The sequence below is a fragment of the Odocoileus virginianus genome, chromosome 26 (genome assembly GCF_023699985.2).
Source record: "Odocoileus virginianus isolate 20LAN1187 ecotype Illinois chromosome 26, Ovbor_1.2, whole genome shotgun sequence".
NCBI classification, from domain to species: domain Eukaryota; kingdom Metazoa; phylum Chordata; class Mammalia; order Artiodactyla; family Cervidae; genus Odocoileus; species Odocoileus virginianus.
The window spans coordinates 43,723,332-43,742,005 of record NC_069699.1 but is presented as its reverse complement, the minus strand read 5'-3'; the positions used below and the strand labels follow the sequence as shown (position 1 = coordinate 43,742,005).

Sequence of the window (18,674 nt, the reverse complement as noted above, 5' to 3'; positions counted from 1 at the left end):
AACTCTTCTCATTGTCAGTGATTAGTCCTTAAGAAAAAAATAGCATTAAAAATAATGGAATCCTTTTAAAGGAAGCTCATTCTAAAACTCTGGCCAGAAAAGCAAGGCATTTTCCTGAGGGAACTATGAATGATCCGTATTCCCTGTCAGTGGGGATATTGGATGCCCAAAGGAAGGGAGGGGAAGGACACCCTAAAACTCCAGCAGGGAGAGAACTGCAGGGGAGAACCCCTGTCTTTTCTTCATCAGGTCAGTCCTGGAGGCTGTGAGCATTGTCCCTGCCCGTCTCCCACTGGGATGCTGCCCCCTCGGCACACAAGGTTGTCACAGCTGTCACTTCCCGCCTGTATGTGTCACTTTGATGCCTTTTACAGCCATGTTTGATTTGTGGGGTGGGCAGAAAACCAGAGATGGCAAAGCTGTGTGCAAGCACAAAGCGTGGAAATTTGTTGGTCCTGTTGAAAAAGGTTGTGTCTTCAAATGTTGATTTACAAAACTGCTCTCATCATGGTTAAACCACCTCAGGGTGCAAGTTCAAAATGGAAAACATTCAATTAAAAGCTATCAAGCAAACAGCAGCAGTTAGAGCTGCATAGAGTAAACACACATCCAGGGCAACTGCCCTCTCTGGAGGGAGCCCAGTGCTGGGGTTATGGGAGACCCCCCATCCCAGGTGGTCCTGGGAGGCATCACCTGCCAGGGTCTGGCCTCTTGGGAGCCGATGGGAGACGGACTTCGGGATGGTTGCACAGCCAGGTTTGTGAAGCCCTGACTCAGGGCAGTGTTTGTTTTTAATGTACTTTGATTACATAAGTGCTATTTGCCCACTGTAAGGAATTCATTTAATACCGAGGTGTATAGAGCATGATCATTCGCTCATCCTCTTCTTAGAGAGAAGCAGGCTTCGCAGTTGGGAGCCTGTTCTTTCTGGCCTCAGTTGTGTACGTGAGAACCTGCATTTGCACAGGCAGCACCCTCCCTGGTCCTCACCACTAGATCTCCCAGCACAGCCTGCCCTGCCACTTGTCTTTTTTTCACTGAACCGTGTTCTGTGGCTATCCTTCCATGTTTTGAAACAACATTTTGGCTATTTTCAATAAATAGCCGGTTTAAAGCTGCCACAGTGGACTGTGTGGTTCATGGAGCATGTGGGCTCTAGAGCAGCTACCAGAGTTGTAGTTTTATGCTTGCTCACGCGATCGCTGTCTTCCTCTGCCGCAGGAGTGGAAGCTCCATGGAGGCAGGATTCTGGGGCTCTGCATGGAGCGGCTGGTACCTGGCAGGGTCTTTGTCACATGTCTGAGCTCCCAGTGGTTACTGGTTGAATGAAAGAACACCAGGTCATCGCTCACATTTACCAGGTGGTTCCTTTGTGCCAGACATTCTTCTGAGGGCTGTGGGTACACGAGTCTGTTACTCCTCACACCACTGTGAAGCAAGACCTTGACAGAAGAGGAAAGCGAAGCACAGACAGACGAAGGAGCCTCTCGGGGCCGCATGACTGCTGCAGAGCTGGGATTTGAACCGAGGTTTTGCCATAGTTTGCACATTTGCCGCCTCTAGCCCCCAAATGCCGCACCTGTGTGGCCACTGGTGCCCAGGCTCCTGTGGGAGCGATGACCAGGAATGGCTTTTCTGGGTCCCAGAGGAGGCCCGTTTCAGAAATGTGAGTGTTATGCCAAGTGACATCACTTCCCACTCCCACCAGCTGTGTGTGAGAGCTTGCCCTGTGTCCATTCACCATTCCTTCTGCTGCCCTTGCGCTGCCCTGGGGCATGTGCCCTCTATTGCAGAGATTCGGCAGCCTGGAGCACCGCTTGTATCACAGAGCTGTCTGGGGCTGGAGACCCTGGAATCGTTGTCTTGAGACCCAGTGGCCACAAGGAAGTTGTTGTGGTTGACTGTGCCTAGCCAGTGCTCGTATCATTATGTTTCACTGTATGTACTGTTCTCCTCTTAGAGAAGCTCTCTGAAGTGCAGGTTCAACTGTTATTAACATCTTACGAGTGAAGAAATTAAGGTTTAATACCGTTAGGTGACACATCCACAGTCATTTAGCCAGTTCGTGGGAGGGCTGGAATTAGACCTGGTCTGTGTAGGTCCAGAACCCACTGCTTTAACCCCGAGTGTCTTTCTGCATGGGGTGATGCTGGCTGGACTCACAGAGCGGTCAGCACCTAGGACTCCTGCCAATGTGCCCTCTCCCTAATGCCCTTCCTAGACGGGAAGCCAAACCTTGGGAACATTTGTCCAGAGTGGATTAGTTGGTGGTTTATTTGGGACAGGTAGTTTGTTTGTTTCTCAAACTATTTGCTTTACAATATTGTGCTGGTTTCTGCCATATATCAACACGAATCAGCCACTCTCTTGGACCTCCATCCTGTCCCCTAGCCCTCTGGGTAGTCACGGAGCACCAGGTTGAGTTCCCAGTGTGACACAGCAAATGCCCATGGCTATCTATTTTTACATATGGTAATGTGCAGGTTTCCATTCCTCTCTCGCCATTTGGCCCACCGTCTCCCTGCCACACTTGTGTCCACAGGTCTGCCTTCTGTGTCTGCATAGGGCAGGTTTTTGAAGACAGGCGTAATAGTATCCTAGCCACGGAAGGTGCACGTTCACTCTGCTGGTCAGGTCCTGAACTGTATATTTCTCCCCGGGAGGGGGGCAGATTTGGGGTTTGCCTATCAGAGCCGGTGGACGGGCCGCCTTCAGCATCCTCAGGCCTGTTGGCGTTGCTGTTGCTGCCCTCTACTGAAGCATAATGAAATTGCCTGTGTTCCACTGAAGGGGTCACAGTGGCCGACTTGCTAAAAGAGGATAAGAAGAAAAGGAGATTTTGCTGCTTTCGCCAACGCAGGGCTAAAGATCACGGTAAACTGCTGAGCCTGAGCTTCCTCTTCGGGCGACTCTTCTCCCAAGACCTCTGACGCCTGTTCCTTACACATGGCATGGTGTGAGCTGCATGTGCTGTGTGGTGTGTTTGTGAGATGCCTGTATTTTCATTTGATTTCCTTGAAACTTGTTCGTGCTGTTTTCCTTTTGTCTCTTCCCCCAGTATGTGTCTTAGCCAAGACAGCATTGCAGTTTCCTCTTTGTTTGAACTGTACCTTTTAAAGAAGCAGCTGAACCAACTCAGAAGATTTATTTAATTCTGCATGAATATTCTTAGACTGGAAGACAGACTTTTTAAACACTTCCCCCCAAATGATGCTTTTTAATCTAAACTGTTTGGAAATTCCACTGATGTTGTTTGATTGATTTTTCTTTTCCAGGTTACATGTTTCAGTTGGCCTCGGTGTCTTGCAGTCCCTGGCTGGTTTGCCCAGGACCAGGCTAAAGCTAGTAGTGCTAGTTTCAAGAATGAAGTTAAAAATAGACTTCTAGAGGATGCCACGATTTGGGGGCACTTGCCTTTACAAATGGGAATGGGGAAAGGGCTTATGGGGGAAACAGTTTCAGTCTATGCTCTAAAATAATGCTAAACACAGCCTGTCATCGGAATCTCTGGGCTTGGCATCAGGACTGTCCCCGTGCAGGGCAGTTATGCAGACAGCTGGTGTGCTGCCTGCTGGAGCCATCCCTCTGCTTCTCCTGTGCACAAGTGGTTGATGCCACCAAGGTTGGCCCTGGCCACACAACCTTGGAGGAGGCTCCATGAGAAGATTCAGACTTGGGGACACAGCGCCAGCTGCCAGGAGAGCAGAAACTTCTCGGTGCCCTGTTTGCTCGCTCGTGGGAATGCCGGGTGCAGAGGTGATGGGAGTTGGACTTGAGCAAGTCTTGGGTGGTCTGAATGAAGGATGTGTTCAAGTCCTACTCTCCTCAGAAGGTCCCAAAGTGGAAAGGGAGAGTGGGTTCAGATATGAGCCCTTTGTCACTCTGAGAGCACGTGGTGGCTCCGAGAGAAGGAACTTGTCTGAGAGTGGGCCTGAATCGGGGCGGAGACAGCTGACTCGTTCCACTGCGGTGCTGGGAGTTGGGTTTATGAAGAAGAACTGGGTGTGGGGACCTCCTAAGGCCTTTGCAGGAAAACTGGGCTTCCGCTAAGCAGGAAGTACTGTGATGGTGTCAGAAAAAAGTTTGCAAAGACTGACTTAGGCTTCCAGCTCTGAGAAGTTACATGAGCAGATGAGTGGTTCCTATCCCAGGAGAGCAGAGACCCCTCCTTGAGCTTGTAGGTGCACCCCCGCCCCCCCAACCTCCTTAGCTGGTGCTTGGGCCTTGTGACTTTTCAAGGATTCTTGAGAATTCTGGGTCAGCCTTGAGATCTGCAGGGTTAGGAAGCAGCCTAACTTTTCAGAAAACTTACTGTATTTTGTTTATTTAATGAAATACTTAGAGACCCAAAAGAAGGGCCCTGGTGTTACTGGTGATGCTGGTGGGGTGGGAGCCCTCATGGCGATGCTGTGTTCCCACTGTCGCTGGTCATACAGAAATAGTTGCTGGCAGGGCATAATTCTTGCTTTAGACAGAGAAACCTTGGTCTGGCCTTGACCCACATTCTCCAGCACGAGCCTGGCTTCTTTACAGCAACGAGAGCCTGTGAGCCTGTGACGGCTGAGCGTGTCACCCCTAGCAAGCACAGGCAGATTCCTCCAGGGGACGTTATGGCGCTGCTCGTGCTTGTCATGAAAATAAGATAAAAACACAAGATCTTGGCTGCAGAACCCCTGTCCCCAAGGAAGGCAGCTATGATCCTGCCACTGCTCAGTTATCTACCCTGACCTCCCCCAACCCCGCCTTTGAAAGGAAAGAGCGAAAAGCTTTAGGCTGCTGGGGCACAAAGGGAAATGCTCGAAGAGACCCCTGAGTGTGCAAGAAAGCGCATCCCGTGGAGAACAGGGGAACCGGGTTCCTAGAGGCCCGGGACACCTGTGAGCGAGGCTGACCGTGTGACCTGCTCCAGGAGGGGCCTGCCAAGCTCCAGGCTCACTTGGCAGGGGTCGCCAGGGTCCTGGGGGCTGCTCCTTCCTCTGCTGCGTACTTCCCAGGGTGCCCCGCCTGGAGGTGACTTGGAACCAGCCATAGCAGGCCGACTGCTGGCCTCCTGGCCGCCCTCCTGAGGGGTGGGCTGTGACTTCAGGGTACTGCTCATCTCCTGCTCTCTTTGTTGAGCTGGGAGCGGGGCATGCGAGAGAAACCCCCTCGGTGCTGGGAGTAGAACCAAACAACCTATGAGTGTTTCCTCTTCACAGCAGTCCTGTAAGATCAGAGGTAAGTGGGTCTTAGAGATAAAATTGACCAATTGCAGATGCAATAACTAAGCCCTGGGAAGAAAAGGGACTTGTCCCGGCAATGACAGAGACCAAGCCTCTCTGACATCTGTCCTGGAGGCAGGAAGCTGGTCTGGGATGTTGCTGTGCCTGTGAGTGGGGGGAGGGGCCAGAGTTTGGGGGCTGCCTGTTTGAATCCACACGCAGATGCACTCTGACTCCTGGGCACGCGCATCCATGCCCATGTGCATGCGTGCCCTTGTGTATTGATTTCCCTCTGAATCCACAGGCCAGGCGGATACGGTTGAGAAGTGCGTTGTCCTTCAGAGAGACGGTAGATAGAGGAATGTTTACAGGGTGGTGAAGGTAACTTGAGCTGGTCTGAAAACCAGCACGTTTCCTGGTTTATTTCATGTAACATCACCCATGATGGCATCCGGGTCCTACAGTTAGATCCTAGAGAGAAATGGTGTAACCTGCTATCCACGGAGAGCAGGGGCCGAGCCAGGCTGCCTGGGAGGCCCTGGCAACTCTCACTTACACTCCAGGGTGTCCCGGGCTGCTGGCTGGCACCATCCCCCCGCCAACTTACCACTGGAGGCCCCTTTTCAGCGTACACATGCTGGAAGCCCAAGGGTCTGCCCTGGGCTCTCCCTAGAAATAACAGTGCCTGGCAGATGCAGGGCCAGTCAGAATTGCGGCATAGGCCACAGGCTTGTTCTAATGCCTGGTTTCAGCTGGAGTCATTGAAAATTGCTTTCAAATTTATATTTAAAAAATGAGAACTTCTTCAACAAAGCTCTAGTTTCCTGAAATGTGTAGGAAAAAGGACTGGTAGCCTCTCTGCATGCAGATGGCCCTGGCTCCTTCTATAGGAGGGTCCGGATTCTGTCTGCGGGGGTCTCTCTGCTGCAGCCCTAATTAGGCCTAGTCATTTGTCAGCAGTGAATGCTGAACGCTCACGGGGACAGAGTGGTCACCCTGAATGGGGCAGTCCTGATGCTGAGGCAGCCGGTTAGGGAGAATGCCACGTGTTCTGATAAATTTGTCTGTAGGTTTACTTCCTTGGGCTTTTATGAGCCTTTCTGTTTGGGCTTTTATGAAGTCCCAGTAGTCTCTGGCACACCTGTATTTTGTATAACCACCCCCCTCCCCGTTTGCTGGGCTGACCTCCTGGAAGTGGGCTGGCTCTGCCCCAGGTTTCCAGGGGTTGATGAGGGTCATTAGGACAACACAGCATGGCTGGCAGGTAACAGGCTTACTTGGTTTTTGGAGCTTTTTGATTTGTGGAGTTTTAAGTGTATACCAGTTCACATACCAGCATGTACTGATACTGAATCACACAGCAGTGTATTTAAGGATGTACCAAAGCCACAGGGTTGTTGCATGGGGGTGGTGGCACAGGAGAGCTTTCTCCTCTCACATCTGAGCTGTGTGTCCCAAGGCAAGCGGGTTGGTTCTCTCATCTGTGAAATCACAGCATTTGTTCATGTCCTCTCAGAAGCCCCTTCCAGTTCTAACAGTCTCTGACTCTCCTGTCTTGATTTTTTAAAACGTAGATGAGATCCTATTGGGGCTAAGTGAAGTGAGGTGCATATCAATTTAGGAATGTTAAAAAAAAAAGAATGTCTGGTGCAAGTGAAGGGTGAAATGTTTTAATGTACAAACAAGCTCCTTGGTTATGCCCACTGGGCCCGGTGTCTTGTATGCTTCTGAAAAAGGGAACACTCCTATGGCAGGGAGGGAGAGGCAGGATGGGAAGGTTGCCAGAGGCTCGGGTGGAGGGACTGGATCCACATCTATTTCCGGGACCAAATGAGGTCACCACGTTCTGGTGGAGTCACTGCTTTCTTCCTCCACCCGCCCCTTACTCTCTCACTCCTGAGCCCCCAGGGCATGATTCCAGAGCAGATTTGTTTATTAGGGTTCTGTGGCTCTGCAGGTGTCAAATAGGGATGACAGAAAAGTTGCTCTCAATACAATAGGCTAGGTTAAAATAACTCAGCTTAAGGCAGAAAATGTGATACAAACTGGGAGTGCAGGCCGAGGCTGGGTCAGAAGTGTAGAAGGTTGTTCATGCAAGAGTCTTCTGTGTGGCTGTAGAAGTGGGTGGAGTGAAGTGACCCTGGACTTGGTTCATCCAGAGAGAGTCCCCTTGCTTCCACGGAGCTCCAGAAAAGCTTTTCTGAGAAGATGGATGCGTCTTGTAGAAGCCTCACTGATGGCCTGACACTGTGGATAACTGTGTACCTCCTCTCTTACAGTTCTGCCCACAGCCCTGTGAAGTTAAAAGTACACCCCATTTTAACAGATGAGAAAACGAAGCCTTGGAGATATTCGGTCACAAATGTGGGGGTAAAGTTAGACCTGGCCCACCTGAGAGGCCTGCTCTCAACCACTGTCCCATCCCACCTGAAGGATGGAGCCCGCTTGCTGAGCAGGAGGATCCTCTCCATCAGTACAGTCCTGCCACAGTGCCCCACAGTCAGCCTCAATTTCTGCTTGTGGAGTTCAGTTTGACTTCTTATCTCTGCACCCCCAACCTCAGTCTGTGAAGTAGCTTGTACATTTCATTCACTAGTTGACATGAAACCAGAAATGCAAAGTAATGTCCCCCCACCTTTCCCATGGGCAGGCTGTGAGTTATCTGTTTGGATCAGATCGTTTGAAAAACAAGCTTTAAGAGTGAAACGCAGCAACTCTATTGATATTATCATGGGACATAGCCCCAGAGAGTGAAAAGCCACAGAGTTTTGCCCATGAAAAGAAGTTTGCTCTTCTTGGAAATAGTGACTGAATTTCAGTCAGTTCAGTTCAGCAGTTCAGTCACTCAGGCGTGCCTGACTCTTTGTGACCCCTACGGACTGCAGCACACCAGGCTTTCCTGTCCATCACCAACTCCCAGAGCTTACACACAGCGATTCTATTGATATCATCATGGGACATGGCCCCAGAGAGTAAAAAGCCACAGAGTTTTGCCCATGAAAAGAAATTTGCTCTCCTTGGACATAGTGGCTGAATTTACAACATGATTAATATTAGAACCATGAAGTATTACACTGTTGTAGAGGGAGGTGACCCCCCAGAGCGTACAGATAGTGTTCCACTTTCCAGACCTGGGGAAGCCAGAGAGAGGTGGGACTGCCCAGGGCAGAGCCAGGACCCCGCTGCGGCCCGAGAACCCTCGTCCACCCAGTGGCCCTCCCTCCCTGCTGCCTTCAGCTTCTGTCCCCTCAGTGGTGGCAGTAACCACCGAGAAAAACATTCCACAGAGATGACTCCTGGTCATATCTGTAAGGGTCTCCCACCTTGATTTGGTTCCTGAAGAAAAGGGTGACCCCATGGGAGTAACCTGTAACAATGAACTTGGCTGACTCTTAGGACTTTTTAGTCTTTCTGCTGAAGTCAGACATGGACTAGTCATGGAGAAGCAAATTGCATGAGCAGCCTCCTGTGTATGTGTGTTTCTATCTCTTGATGGAGCTTTTTGTTTAAGGTTTTCCTGTGATTGGATTGTGGGGCTTTTGTTTATGCTTTGTTTGGTTTTGTGTCTGTATTTGCATGGAGTTGTGAAAAAGTGAATCAAATTTGTCGTTGGTTTCTTTTGACTTGACTAAGGAAGAAAAGTGAGAGTATTGGTTATATTATATCGTCTGTAATTCTGCTCAGTTTGCCTTCTCGTTTGAAGCCTTTGCCTCAATGTGCCTGGAGATGGCTCTTGAGACCCCCTCACCCTGGCGGGTTCAGTCCTCTGGGTGCTCACACAAGGGAAGGGGTCTTCTTTGGTGCATCAGAAAAGATGTTTCTCAGTTCTCTGGGCCCATCAAGTCAGGTCCACGTCCATCCCTGTCATTCACACCCTGTCTCTCCCCCGAGCAGGGTCCACGGCCGTGCAGCTGCACCGACAGAGCTCTCTGGTCCCGCTCCTTTGCGCTGCCCTGAGGCCAGTCTGGGCTGGCCTCAGACTTCTCCCCGCGGCACTCCAGGCTCCACTGCCAGGTTTTACAGCTGAAACTCAGGCGTCCTTCAGAGGAGGAGCCACATGGGCAGAGCTTACAGGGGAAAGGCCTTCCTGTTGACGCCATCAGGTCTCCAAAACCAGAAGGTCACTGCAGTTCACAATTACGCAACAGGGCAAAGACATGCACGTGTGGGGTGATCCTCCCATGTTTCGACTTTTGATGACAGCCCCTAACCCCAGAGCACAGTGAGTTGTCCTCACGGCACTTGCCCAGACCCCTGAGGTAGCTCTGGTCATGGTGGACCGAAGTCCACTGGATGCTGCCTTTCCCCTGGGTCCTCCAGGACAGGTGCCGAGCTGGGTCCCTCTTTGTGTCCCGCACCTCCTCTGCCACCTGCTCCCCAGCACATGTTGCTGACGTTTCTAGGGTTGAATCAAGTGGAGGAGAAGAAAACACCCGTGTGCCAGATGGTGACTCTTGAGTGGGTCCCTGGGCCTCCTGACCTGAGGGGGACATTTCAACATTTCCTCTGCTTCTGCTTGATACCATGCTGTGGGGAAGGGAGAAGTGCCCGGAGACACTGGTGCACTGGGACCACAGACAGCTTTGCCCTCTGGTCGCTGGTTGGGAGAAAACCTTCTTTCCCCATAGGACCGTATACTGAGCTCTAGTGCAGGCATCTTTGGTCAACGATGTCTTTTTTATTAATCTAACTGACAGTGTTCAGCATCTTGGCTTCACAAGCTGAGCAGAAGAACATCAGATAGAATTAACGGAAAATGAATTGAATACTTCCATTTTTAAAGAGATTCTTTGCTTGGTACCTTCATATGCTCCTTCCTTGATAATATCTCCTCTCCTTCAGTATATTTAAAGTAAGACTTTGTTTATGAAATCTTAGGTTTGTTCACAGATGTTCTAGAGTACTTCTTGTGGGGACGAGGAAAGATGTGGCTGTAACTGAGATATTGCGACAGCCTCTCAGGGAAAACCTGGAAGTCAGAAGAGTAAGCTGGCGCTGGCCACGGCAACAAGATGCACTTTGGTGCCCAGGCTTCTTTCCTTGGGAAGTTAGATAGTGGGTTTTTCTTCCTGCTGGGATACCTTCTGGGTTTCCTCAGCAGATCATGGAAGTGAAGGCTCCTCTGTGGAGACACCTGGCTTCTCAGCACTTCCTTTTGCCAGTCAGGTCCCTGGGGGCCCTTCATCATGCTCCTCACCCTCCGGCCAGCTTCCCAGAGGCTCATCTTGGAGGCAGAGATCGCGTTCTTGGGCGATGCCTTGGGCGTGCAGGGCATCCAGTCACTCAGTTCAGTTCAGTCGCTCAGTTGTGTCCGACTCTTTGCGACCCTGTGGATAGCAGCACACCAGGCTTCCCTGTCCATCACCAACTCCTGGAGCCACGGCACCATCTGAAGCGTTTCTTCTCCCCGCAGCCAGCATGCCCACCAGTGAGACGGAGTCTGTGAACACAGAGAACGTCAGCGGAGAAGGCGAGAACCGAGGCTGCTGCGGGCGTCTCTGGTGAGTGGGGCTGAGCTGCTGTCCTCTTGGCCTCTCCTGGCTTCTTAGAGAAGCAGATGTGAGTGAGTCGCCCAGGTTTCGGTGGAGCCTGGAGCCATGGCCTCACATGCAAGAGGGGTGGGCGGGCTCACCCTGGACCCCTTGGTCCTCCTCCTAACTCTGGCCCCCCAGGCCCCCAGCATGTCACCTGCCTCGTCCTCCAAAGCGGTCCGTCCTGCTGAGATGGAACCTGCCCCGGGCTGAGCCAGGTAACCCGGCAATTCCCCTGTGTCCATTAGGTGCTGGTGGAGAAGAAGAGGCACTGCCAAGGCCGGGCCCTCTGGGTGTCGGCGCTGGGGGTAAAGGCTTCTCTGAGCCTGGTGCTGGCGTCAGTGCTTTGAAGGGCTTGTATGGCAGAATTGCTCATAGAATGTGCTCCCTATTTAAGTTTCCATCACTTACGGGCTCTCCCAGCCTCATGCGCAGTGGCTGGATAAAGAGACCCTGTCCTTCTCGGCTCATACACTTTGTTTGGAGCCCTGCACCCCTCTCTCCTCACCCTGGAGGATGCCTTCACATGAGCACCCATTGGCTTTTTACTGGATGCGCTGGGCTGCAGCAGCAGGCACACCAGCCGCGCGCAGTGCACCGAGCACCGCCTGCTTTGGGGGAGCCCCATGCAATTCTCTTCTGTTTGCTTTCTGCTGGTGTCCTTTAGGTCTTATGCCTGTCGAGTACAGGTGTCATTTTTAAGAGAATCTGATCTCGGCAGAGATTCATAAAAATGATGTTAGGAGAAGGACACTCAACAGTTTATGAAGTAAATTTTCCTCCTCCTCCTGCTGTGCCCTCCTACAATAGCATGAAGTAGGCAGGGAATGGGTTTGTTTTGCCATTTTACAGATGAGCAGAGAGGCTCAAAACGGTGTGCTGCTTGCCCGAGCTCTCCTAGTGAGTAAAGAGCGGAGCTGGAGCTCCAGGCCCAGGGCTCTTCTCATTGTAGCAGCACGTGCTGTTGTGGAGATGCGGGACTGAGCTCTGGGCAGGATCAGCCCCACTGGCTGCAGCGTGAGCAGTTCGGGGAGGGGGAGAAGAACCCTTGGCATCTCCACCTGTGCCAGGGCTGCTCAGGCAGCTAAGAGTCTTCTCTTGCCTGGCCCCCTGCTCCATGCTCACCCCAGCTGGCTCGCTTCGGGAGCCGGGGGTGCTGGGTCCAGGCTTCCATGCATGGCTTTTATGGTATCTCTGCTGAAATGTGGAGGGGAACGTATCATGGAGCCTTCCTAACAGGAATCGTATTCTTTCTGTCTTTCTTTCAGTCAAGCCATCTCAAAGTCCAAGCTCAGGTCAGTGTCTTCTTTCCATAATTTTTTTAAACTTTTGTGCGCTTTTTATGTTCTAACTTCTGAACTTTATGTAGAATTGCTCTAGGCCTGATTTTTTTACACTGTGGGCTCTAACATTCGTGTAGAAGGTCAACGTGCCCGGTAAACAGTAAGTACCTGCCTTGTAGAACTGTAGTAGGTGCCAAAGAACCACCCCCCCCCCGACAAAAAAAAAACAGATCAGTAAGATGCAACCGTGAATAATGGTTTGCCTAATCAACCCTTTTTGTATACCCTCCCAGAGTCATTTCTCTAAGAGAGATACTTCCTGTCACTTTTGTGCTGAAAACTTTTTCCATGGAAGGAAGTTCAAAAGGTCTTCTGAGTTGCTTGTAATGGTTTTACTTGCTCTGAATGCAGGTTACATAATCAGTTGGTAAAAACTCATTGAACTGTATACCAGTGATTTGTTACTTTGCCATATAAGTATTATTTTTCAGTTAGAAACTGTTTTACCACTGTGTACAAAAATTCACTTTAAGTGGAATAGAACTGAAGGTGAAGTGTTGGTTGCTAAGTCGTTTCCAGCTCTCTGCCACCCCATGGACTATAGCCCACCAAGTTCCTCTGACCCTGGAATTCTTTTTGTAAAACTGTAAAAATCCTAGAAGAAAACATAGAAAATTTAAGTGACCTTGGGTTAGGCAAAAGTTTCTTGGGCATAATGCCCAAAGCACTGGTCATAACAGAAAAAACTGATGAATTGGACTTCATCAAAATTAAAACTACTACTTCTTGAAAGAAAAAGATCATTTGCAGACTAGAGGAAAAAATATTTGCAAAACAGAATTGAGAAAGGATTAGTATCCAGTATACATAAGAATAGTATCAGTAATAATAAAGCAACCCAATAAAAATGGACAGTATGTTTTTAGTAGGCATATCGTCTTAGAGGGGGCTTCCTCGGTGGCTCAGATGGTAAAGAGTCTGCCTGCAATTCAGGCAGCCTGGGTTTGATCCCCAGGTCGGGAAGATTCCTTGGAGACGGGAATGGCAATCCACTCCAGGGTTCTTGCCTGAAGAATTCCATGGACAGAGGAGCCTGACAGACTATAGTCCATATAGATGGCAAATAAGCACATGAAATGACCACTGGTCATTAGGAAATGCAAATTAAAATCACAGTTGAGATACCATGACGCACCTATAGAATGAATCAAATTTTGAAAGCTGGCATTTTGACAAGGATGCAAATCCGTGGAAATTCTTATACACTGCTACAGGTCAGGTGACACAGCCATTTTAAAAGCAAGTTGTCAGTGTCTTACAAAGTCCAGCATGTTTACCATATGACCCAGCAATTCACCTCTAAGGTATTTATATAGGAAAAATGAAAATAGATGCCTACACAAAAAATTTTGCATGAATGTTTATATTCATAAATATTATATATGTATAATTGATAAATACAACATTTATATGTTTATTTTTAATTGCTGAAAGCTGTAAATTACTCAGATGCCCATCAGATGGTAAGGTAGACAAATTATAGTTCATCCATATGATGGACAGAAACTTAGCAACAAGAATGGAAAAAACTACTGAGAGATCAACAACACAAATGGATCACAAATGAGCTTTTTCTAAATGAAGGAGGCCAGTCTCAAAAAGCTATATATTTGTATGATTCTGTTGATAGGATCCTGGATGAAGCAAAATAATAGAGAAAGAGAACAAATCAGTAGTTTTGAGAGGCTAGGGTGAGCAGTGGATTAACTATAAAGTGCCATGAAGGAATTTTTTTGAGTGATAGAAATGTTCTACATCTTCACTGTGGTTGTGATTACAGACTTTAGAACTAAGAAGTCAATTTTGCCATATGTAAGTTATATCTTAATAAACCTGTCTTAAAAAAAAATTAAGGGGACTTTTCCTGGTAGTCTAGTAGTTCAGACTGTGTACTCCCAATGAAGGAGGTACGGATTCAATCGCTGGTTGGGGAACTAAGACCCCACAGCACGTGTGGCGAGGCCAAAAAAAAAAAAAAAATTAACAGCGTTTTCATAATGAAAAGCACTTTCATGAATTTCCTGTTGCCAGAGGGCATTTAAATTTCTTCGTAATTTGGCCCCCAGATCACCCTCTGACCTCTGGGGTATTTAGACACCACTCCCAGACTTTGCACTTTGTTATTCTGGACTGCTCTCCAGCTGTCAAATGGACCACACACTCCAGTTCCTCCCACCCAAGTCTCTTTGGCAGGAGCTAAGTGGAGTGACCTGCCCCTCCCTGTCCACCCTTGGCTAATCCTTATTCAGCTATTGGGAGAGAGCCAGCCCAAACCTCAGCTTTCTGAGGAAGCCTTCCCTGACCCTTCAGCTCTTTTGTAGCTCCCTTCTCCTTCCTCCTGTACCCAGTACCCTGGGCATAGCACTTGCTATACTCTTAGAGCCCTCATACTGTTACAGGATAGGGCCACAGACCGTGCCTCCCCTGGACGTGGGCGACACCTGTCACTTGTCCCTGCAGCATGAACAAACCCACCAGGGCTGGATGTCGTTCAGGCCACCTTGCTTGTGTGTACTGCATTATGCATCATGGAGAAACCCAGTCTTGTGGGAACAGTTTTGAGTGTCCTCACTGGAATTTTTCTACTCTGGTTATCACGTTTCCAGCTGCTGTTGCCATCGGAAACCCACATAGCAAGAGCAGGAATACAATGCACCTCGCTTGTTCCAGGTCTTGCCGAAGAGTTGGCACAAGTCTTTCATTGGTCCCTGGGTTACAGTGTTCTCAGCAGGGCAGTGCAGCTGAGTCAGCCAGGGCTGCAGCCTTGACACAGCCTGGAGATTCTCCTGACTCAAGTGCTAGAGGAGGCGCCCACCACCCCAGTCTGTGAGCACAGCCTGGAGTGGGCTGACGCTGCTACTCGGCCAGCCCTTCCCTGAGACCCCCTTCACCAAAGCATCCTGTGGCAGGGAATGTTTCCCGTAGGGAGACAGGCTGAGGCAGAGAATACTCTAATTACATCCTGCAACTGGGAATTGGTAGAGAACATGCTGCTTGTCTGTTTGGCTCAGTTCATTTTATTTGTATGGAAACATGATTCAATATTAGCTCTCCTCCTAAAGGTATATTTTGAGCATCGCTAGTTAGAAAGGGCACCTGATGACTCAGGAGTAAGACTCATGTCCTACTCAGCATTGATGACTCTCTCTGGCTCCAGAGCTACCTCCCAGATTTATGAAAGGACTGAAGGGTTCCCTAAAAGGAAAACTCAGGTTTGGGAGCCCTTGGCTGCTGGATAAATTCCACATGATGATCAAGGTGCTGCAAGAGATGTGGATGATAAGCTGGCGTCTCTCTGCACTGACAGCTCAGTCAGACCTGAGAGCCTCGTGGTGGGCACGTGAACTGTGGATGTGTACAAGCTGGTGACTCTGAACATCTAGATTTCCTGACTGGCTCGAGGGCTGCATATGACAAATTACGGGGTTATCTGAAGCCGTAGGAAGGAAACTGATAGCACGATCAAGTCAATACTGTGCTGTTAAGAAGTCATATTTCAAAACCAACGTTATTTGTCTTATGAGGTCGGGTCATTTCTGTGTCATTTGTTCTCATCTTTCCTCCCTGCACCCCAGCCCTGGTGGGGAGCTCCAGAGTGCAGTCCTTCCTTAGCAATATTGATCAGGTGCTGCGTCTGTCTGTCTGTCATCCCGGGGGTAACGTCTGCTTCTCTTGCAGCCGCCGCTGGCGCCGCTGGAACCGCTTCAGTCGCAGAAGGTGTAGGGCCGCCGTGAAGTCCGTCACGTTTTACTGGCTGGTCATTGTCCTGGTGTTTCTCAACACCTTAACCATTTCCTCCGAGCACTACAACCAGCCTGACTGGTTGACACAGATTCAAGGTATAAGCAGAAGCCATTCCCTTTTTGCTCCAAACAGGGGATCCCCGAGGCTGCCCAGCTGCAGTCTAGTCTTTTCGGATGGACATGTGATTGTCCAGGACCATTTCCAGTGAGCAGTGGAACTTGGAGGGTGGCAGAGCCAGGCAGAGGTGCACCTGGCGAGAGTGTGCGGTCCGGGTTGTGTGGTGTGTGATGCACCTTGGAGCTAATGACTCCAGGGCAGCTCATTGTCTGAACCCTGTGTGGGATCAAGGAATCTGGCAGCTGGAAGGGACCCTATGTCCCTCCTCCCTGTGCCCACTGGAAGCTTTATTTTCTGCTGTAGTTTCCTTGGCAAGTGGTGGCTCTTCGCCCACCTCGAAAGCCCCAGCAGGGTGGTGAGGGAGCTCACCCCATTCCTAGTTGGACAGTTTTGAGCCGTTGTGAAGTCGTGCCTGACGTCAAGTCAAATCTGTTTCTATTCAACTCTCCAGCCTGCTGGGTGGCATTTTCTGAAGTGACCTTGACAGGCATCTGCTTCTTAGATCTTGGGGCTGTAAGCAAGACCAGACAGATTTCTTGTGTGACTGAAACAAACAAAAATAATATGATGGTCTAAATGCAGACTTGTAGGCTTTCAGGCCTTGAAAGCCGCAGAGATTATGTGTTAAGCTGCCCTTCCCCATTGTACTGCCAGTGAAAGTGAACCCCAGAGAAACCAAGGAACTTCTCCAGGGGGCGCACGTCTGGGTGGTAGCACAAGCAGAACTGGAGCCTGGAAGACAAGTGGACCACGGGTGTTCCTGCCACATACCTGTGAAGAGGGCAGGAGCAAAACCACGGACCGAGAGCTTGGGGCTCTGCCAGCCGCAGCTGGTGTGGAGGGAGGTGGGGGGACAGGGGTCAGAGCTGCTCCCACGGTGAGATCCCACGGACACGTGCTCCTTGTGTTTCCAGATATCGCTAACAAAGTCCTCTTGGCTCTGTTCACCTGTGAGATGCTGGTCAAAATGTACAGCTTGGGTCTCCAGGCGTACTTTGTCTCTCTTTTCAATCGGTTTGATTGCTTCGTGGTGTGCGGCGGAATTACCGAGACGATCCTGGTGGAACTGGAAATCATGTCTCCCCTGGGCATCTCTGTGTTCCGCTGTGTGCGGCTCTTGAGAATTTTCAAAGTGACCAGGTGAGGATGCGTGCGCTTGCTGCAGGGGTTTCCCGACCGTGGGTGGTGGTCAGCCCTGACCCCACTTGGGGGGACCATCTGCTGCACCCCAGGCAGCGCCCTAGGCTCACCCCCTTGTCTTGACTTGCAGGCACTGGACCTCCCTGAGCAACTTGGTGGCATCCTTGTTAAACTCCATGAAATCTATCGCTTCGCTGCTGCTTCTGCTTTTTCTCTTCATCATCATCTTCTCCTTGCTGGGGATGCAGCTGTTTGGCGGCAAGTTTAATTTTGATGAAACGCAAACCAAGCGGAGCACCTTCGATAATTTCCCGCAAGCGCTTCTCACAGTGTTCCAGGTGAGTGCCCCGCCCTCCTCTCCCTGGGCGGCGCCTTTGGAGACACCTTCTCATCTGTCCACAACTCAACAAGGCAAAATGATTCCATCATCACAGTATCAGCAACTTCTGTCCTAATAACACTCTGATTAATTTTGTGCCATATAAGTCATTTATTTTGCATCAAAGTCCAGAGGGATGTGCTGTGATCTCATGTGTTTGTGAGACCACTGGATGTCTTATGAAATAATATACACCATGTTTGTGTTTGACTGTATGAGGTTTCTGGGGTTTCATAGGGTCTAAAATCCTCTTCTTGCACTTTTCTCATTCTTGATGGCAGGCAAGTTTTATAATCCTGGCTATAACGGATTTATGCATAGATGTGACTTCTAAAGCCCTGATGCTGTGGTGTGTGGTCAGGAATCGGGGTGACCAAACAGTTGCGACAACAGCAGTCCCTTTGTTGTCCTCCCTCGTGTGGTGGAATGGGGACACACGGACTCTGAGGATGTCTGTGCTGGCGGGGCCCTGGCGGACATCAGGCTGAGAAGCAGGCCCCAGGGTTGGGGCTTCACAGGTGGCCCTGCCCTCAGAGGCCCAGCCTTTCCACCCCACCCGGCTCTCACCTGAGATGTTTCAAACCCCCCTCCTTGTGTATCGTGGCCTTCCTTGGACAGAGCCTGGCAGGTGAATTTTAAAAACCCATCTGCCCTTGTTGCTTTTCACATGTAATGCCAGCGAGTCCTGCAGGCCGGGCGGGGCAGCCTGGCGGGAGGCCTGACCCCCACGGTGGCTCTTCCATTGCTCAGTGCTGTGACTTTGTAAAGTCACTGAGAGCCTGGGAGGAATGATCTCTAAGTTTCTTTCCTACTGGGACGTTTTGAAGAGAATGGAATTGCTGCCACTTCTACAGGCCTGGTCTATCACAGTACAGTATAATATAGCTCAGTTTTGTTTAGTTTTGGCTGCGCTGGGTCTTCGTTGCTGTGCTTGGATTTCCGCTAGTTGTGGCAAGCAGGGGCTGCTTGTCATCGCAGCCCGTAGGCTCTCACTGCAGTGTCCTCTCTGCCGAGCACAGGCTCTAGGCTCTCGGGCTTCCACAGTTGCAGCACATGGGCTCGGCAGCTGTGGTACATGGGTCAGTTGCCGCGTTGATGTGGAATCTTCCCAGACCGGGGATGGAACCTGTGTCCCCTGCATCAGCAGGAGGATTCTTAGCCACAGGACTACCAGGAAAGTCCCCTAGCTCAGCTTTTTGAATTTAACTTAATTTTTGGC

The 18,674-nt window shown here is 50.1% G+C and overlaps 1 protein-coding gene across 18 annotated transcripts in view; it reads left to right on the top strand.

Annotated features, from left to right (window-relative positions):
- Window positions 1-18,674, top strand: part of CACNA1D (calcium voltage-gated channel subunit alpha1 D) — a 336,899-nt gene that overhangs the window by 233,974 nt on the left and 84,251 nt on the right. For 10 of the 18 annotated variants that reach the window (XM_070455904.1, XM_020885969.2, XM_070455905.1 and 7 more), the window contains exons 10-15: window positions 10,615-10,702; window positions 10,981-11,040; window positions 12,001-12,027; window positions 15,754-15,914; window positions 16,851-17,076; window positions 17,207-17,414. In XM_070455904.1, coding sequence (XP_070312005.1) covers window positions 10,615-10,702; window positions 10,981-11,040; window positions 12,001-12,027; window positions 15,754-15,914; window positions 16,851-17,076; window positions 17,207-17,414 — 770 coding nt within the window. The remainder of the gene's footprint in view (window positions 1-10,614; window positions 10,703-10,980; window positions 11,041-12,000; window positions 12,028-15,753; window positions 15,915-16,850; window positions 17,077-17,206; window positions 17,415-18,674) is intronic. The other 8 variants (XM_070455913.1, XM_070455907.1, XM_020885971.2 and 5 more) reach the window with 1 other exon arrangement.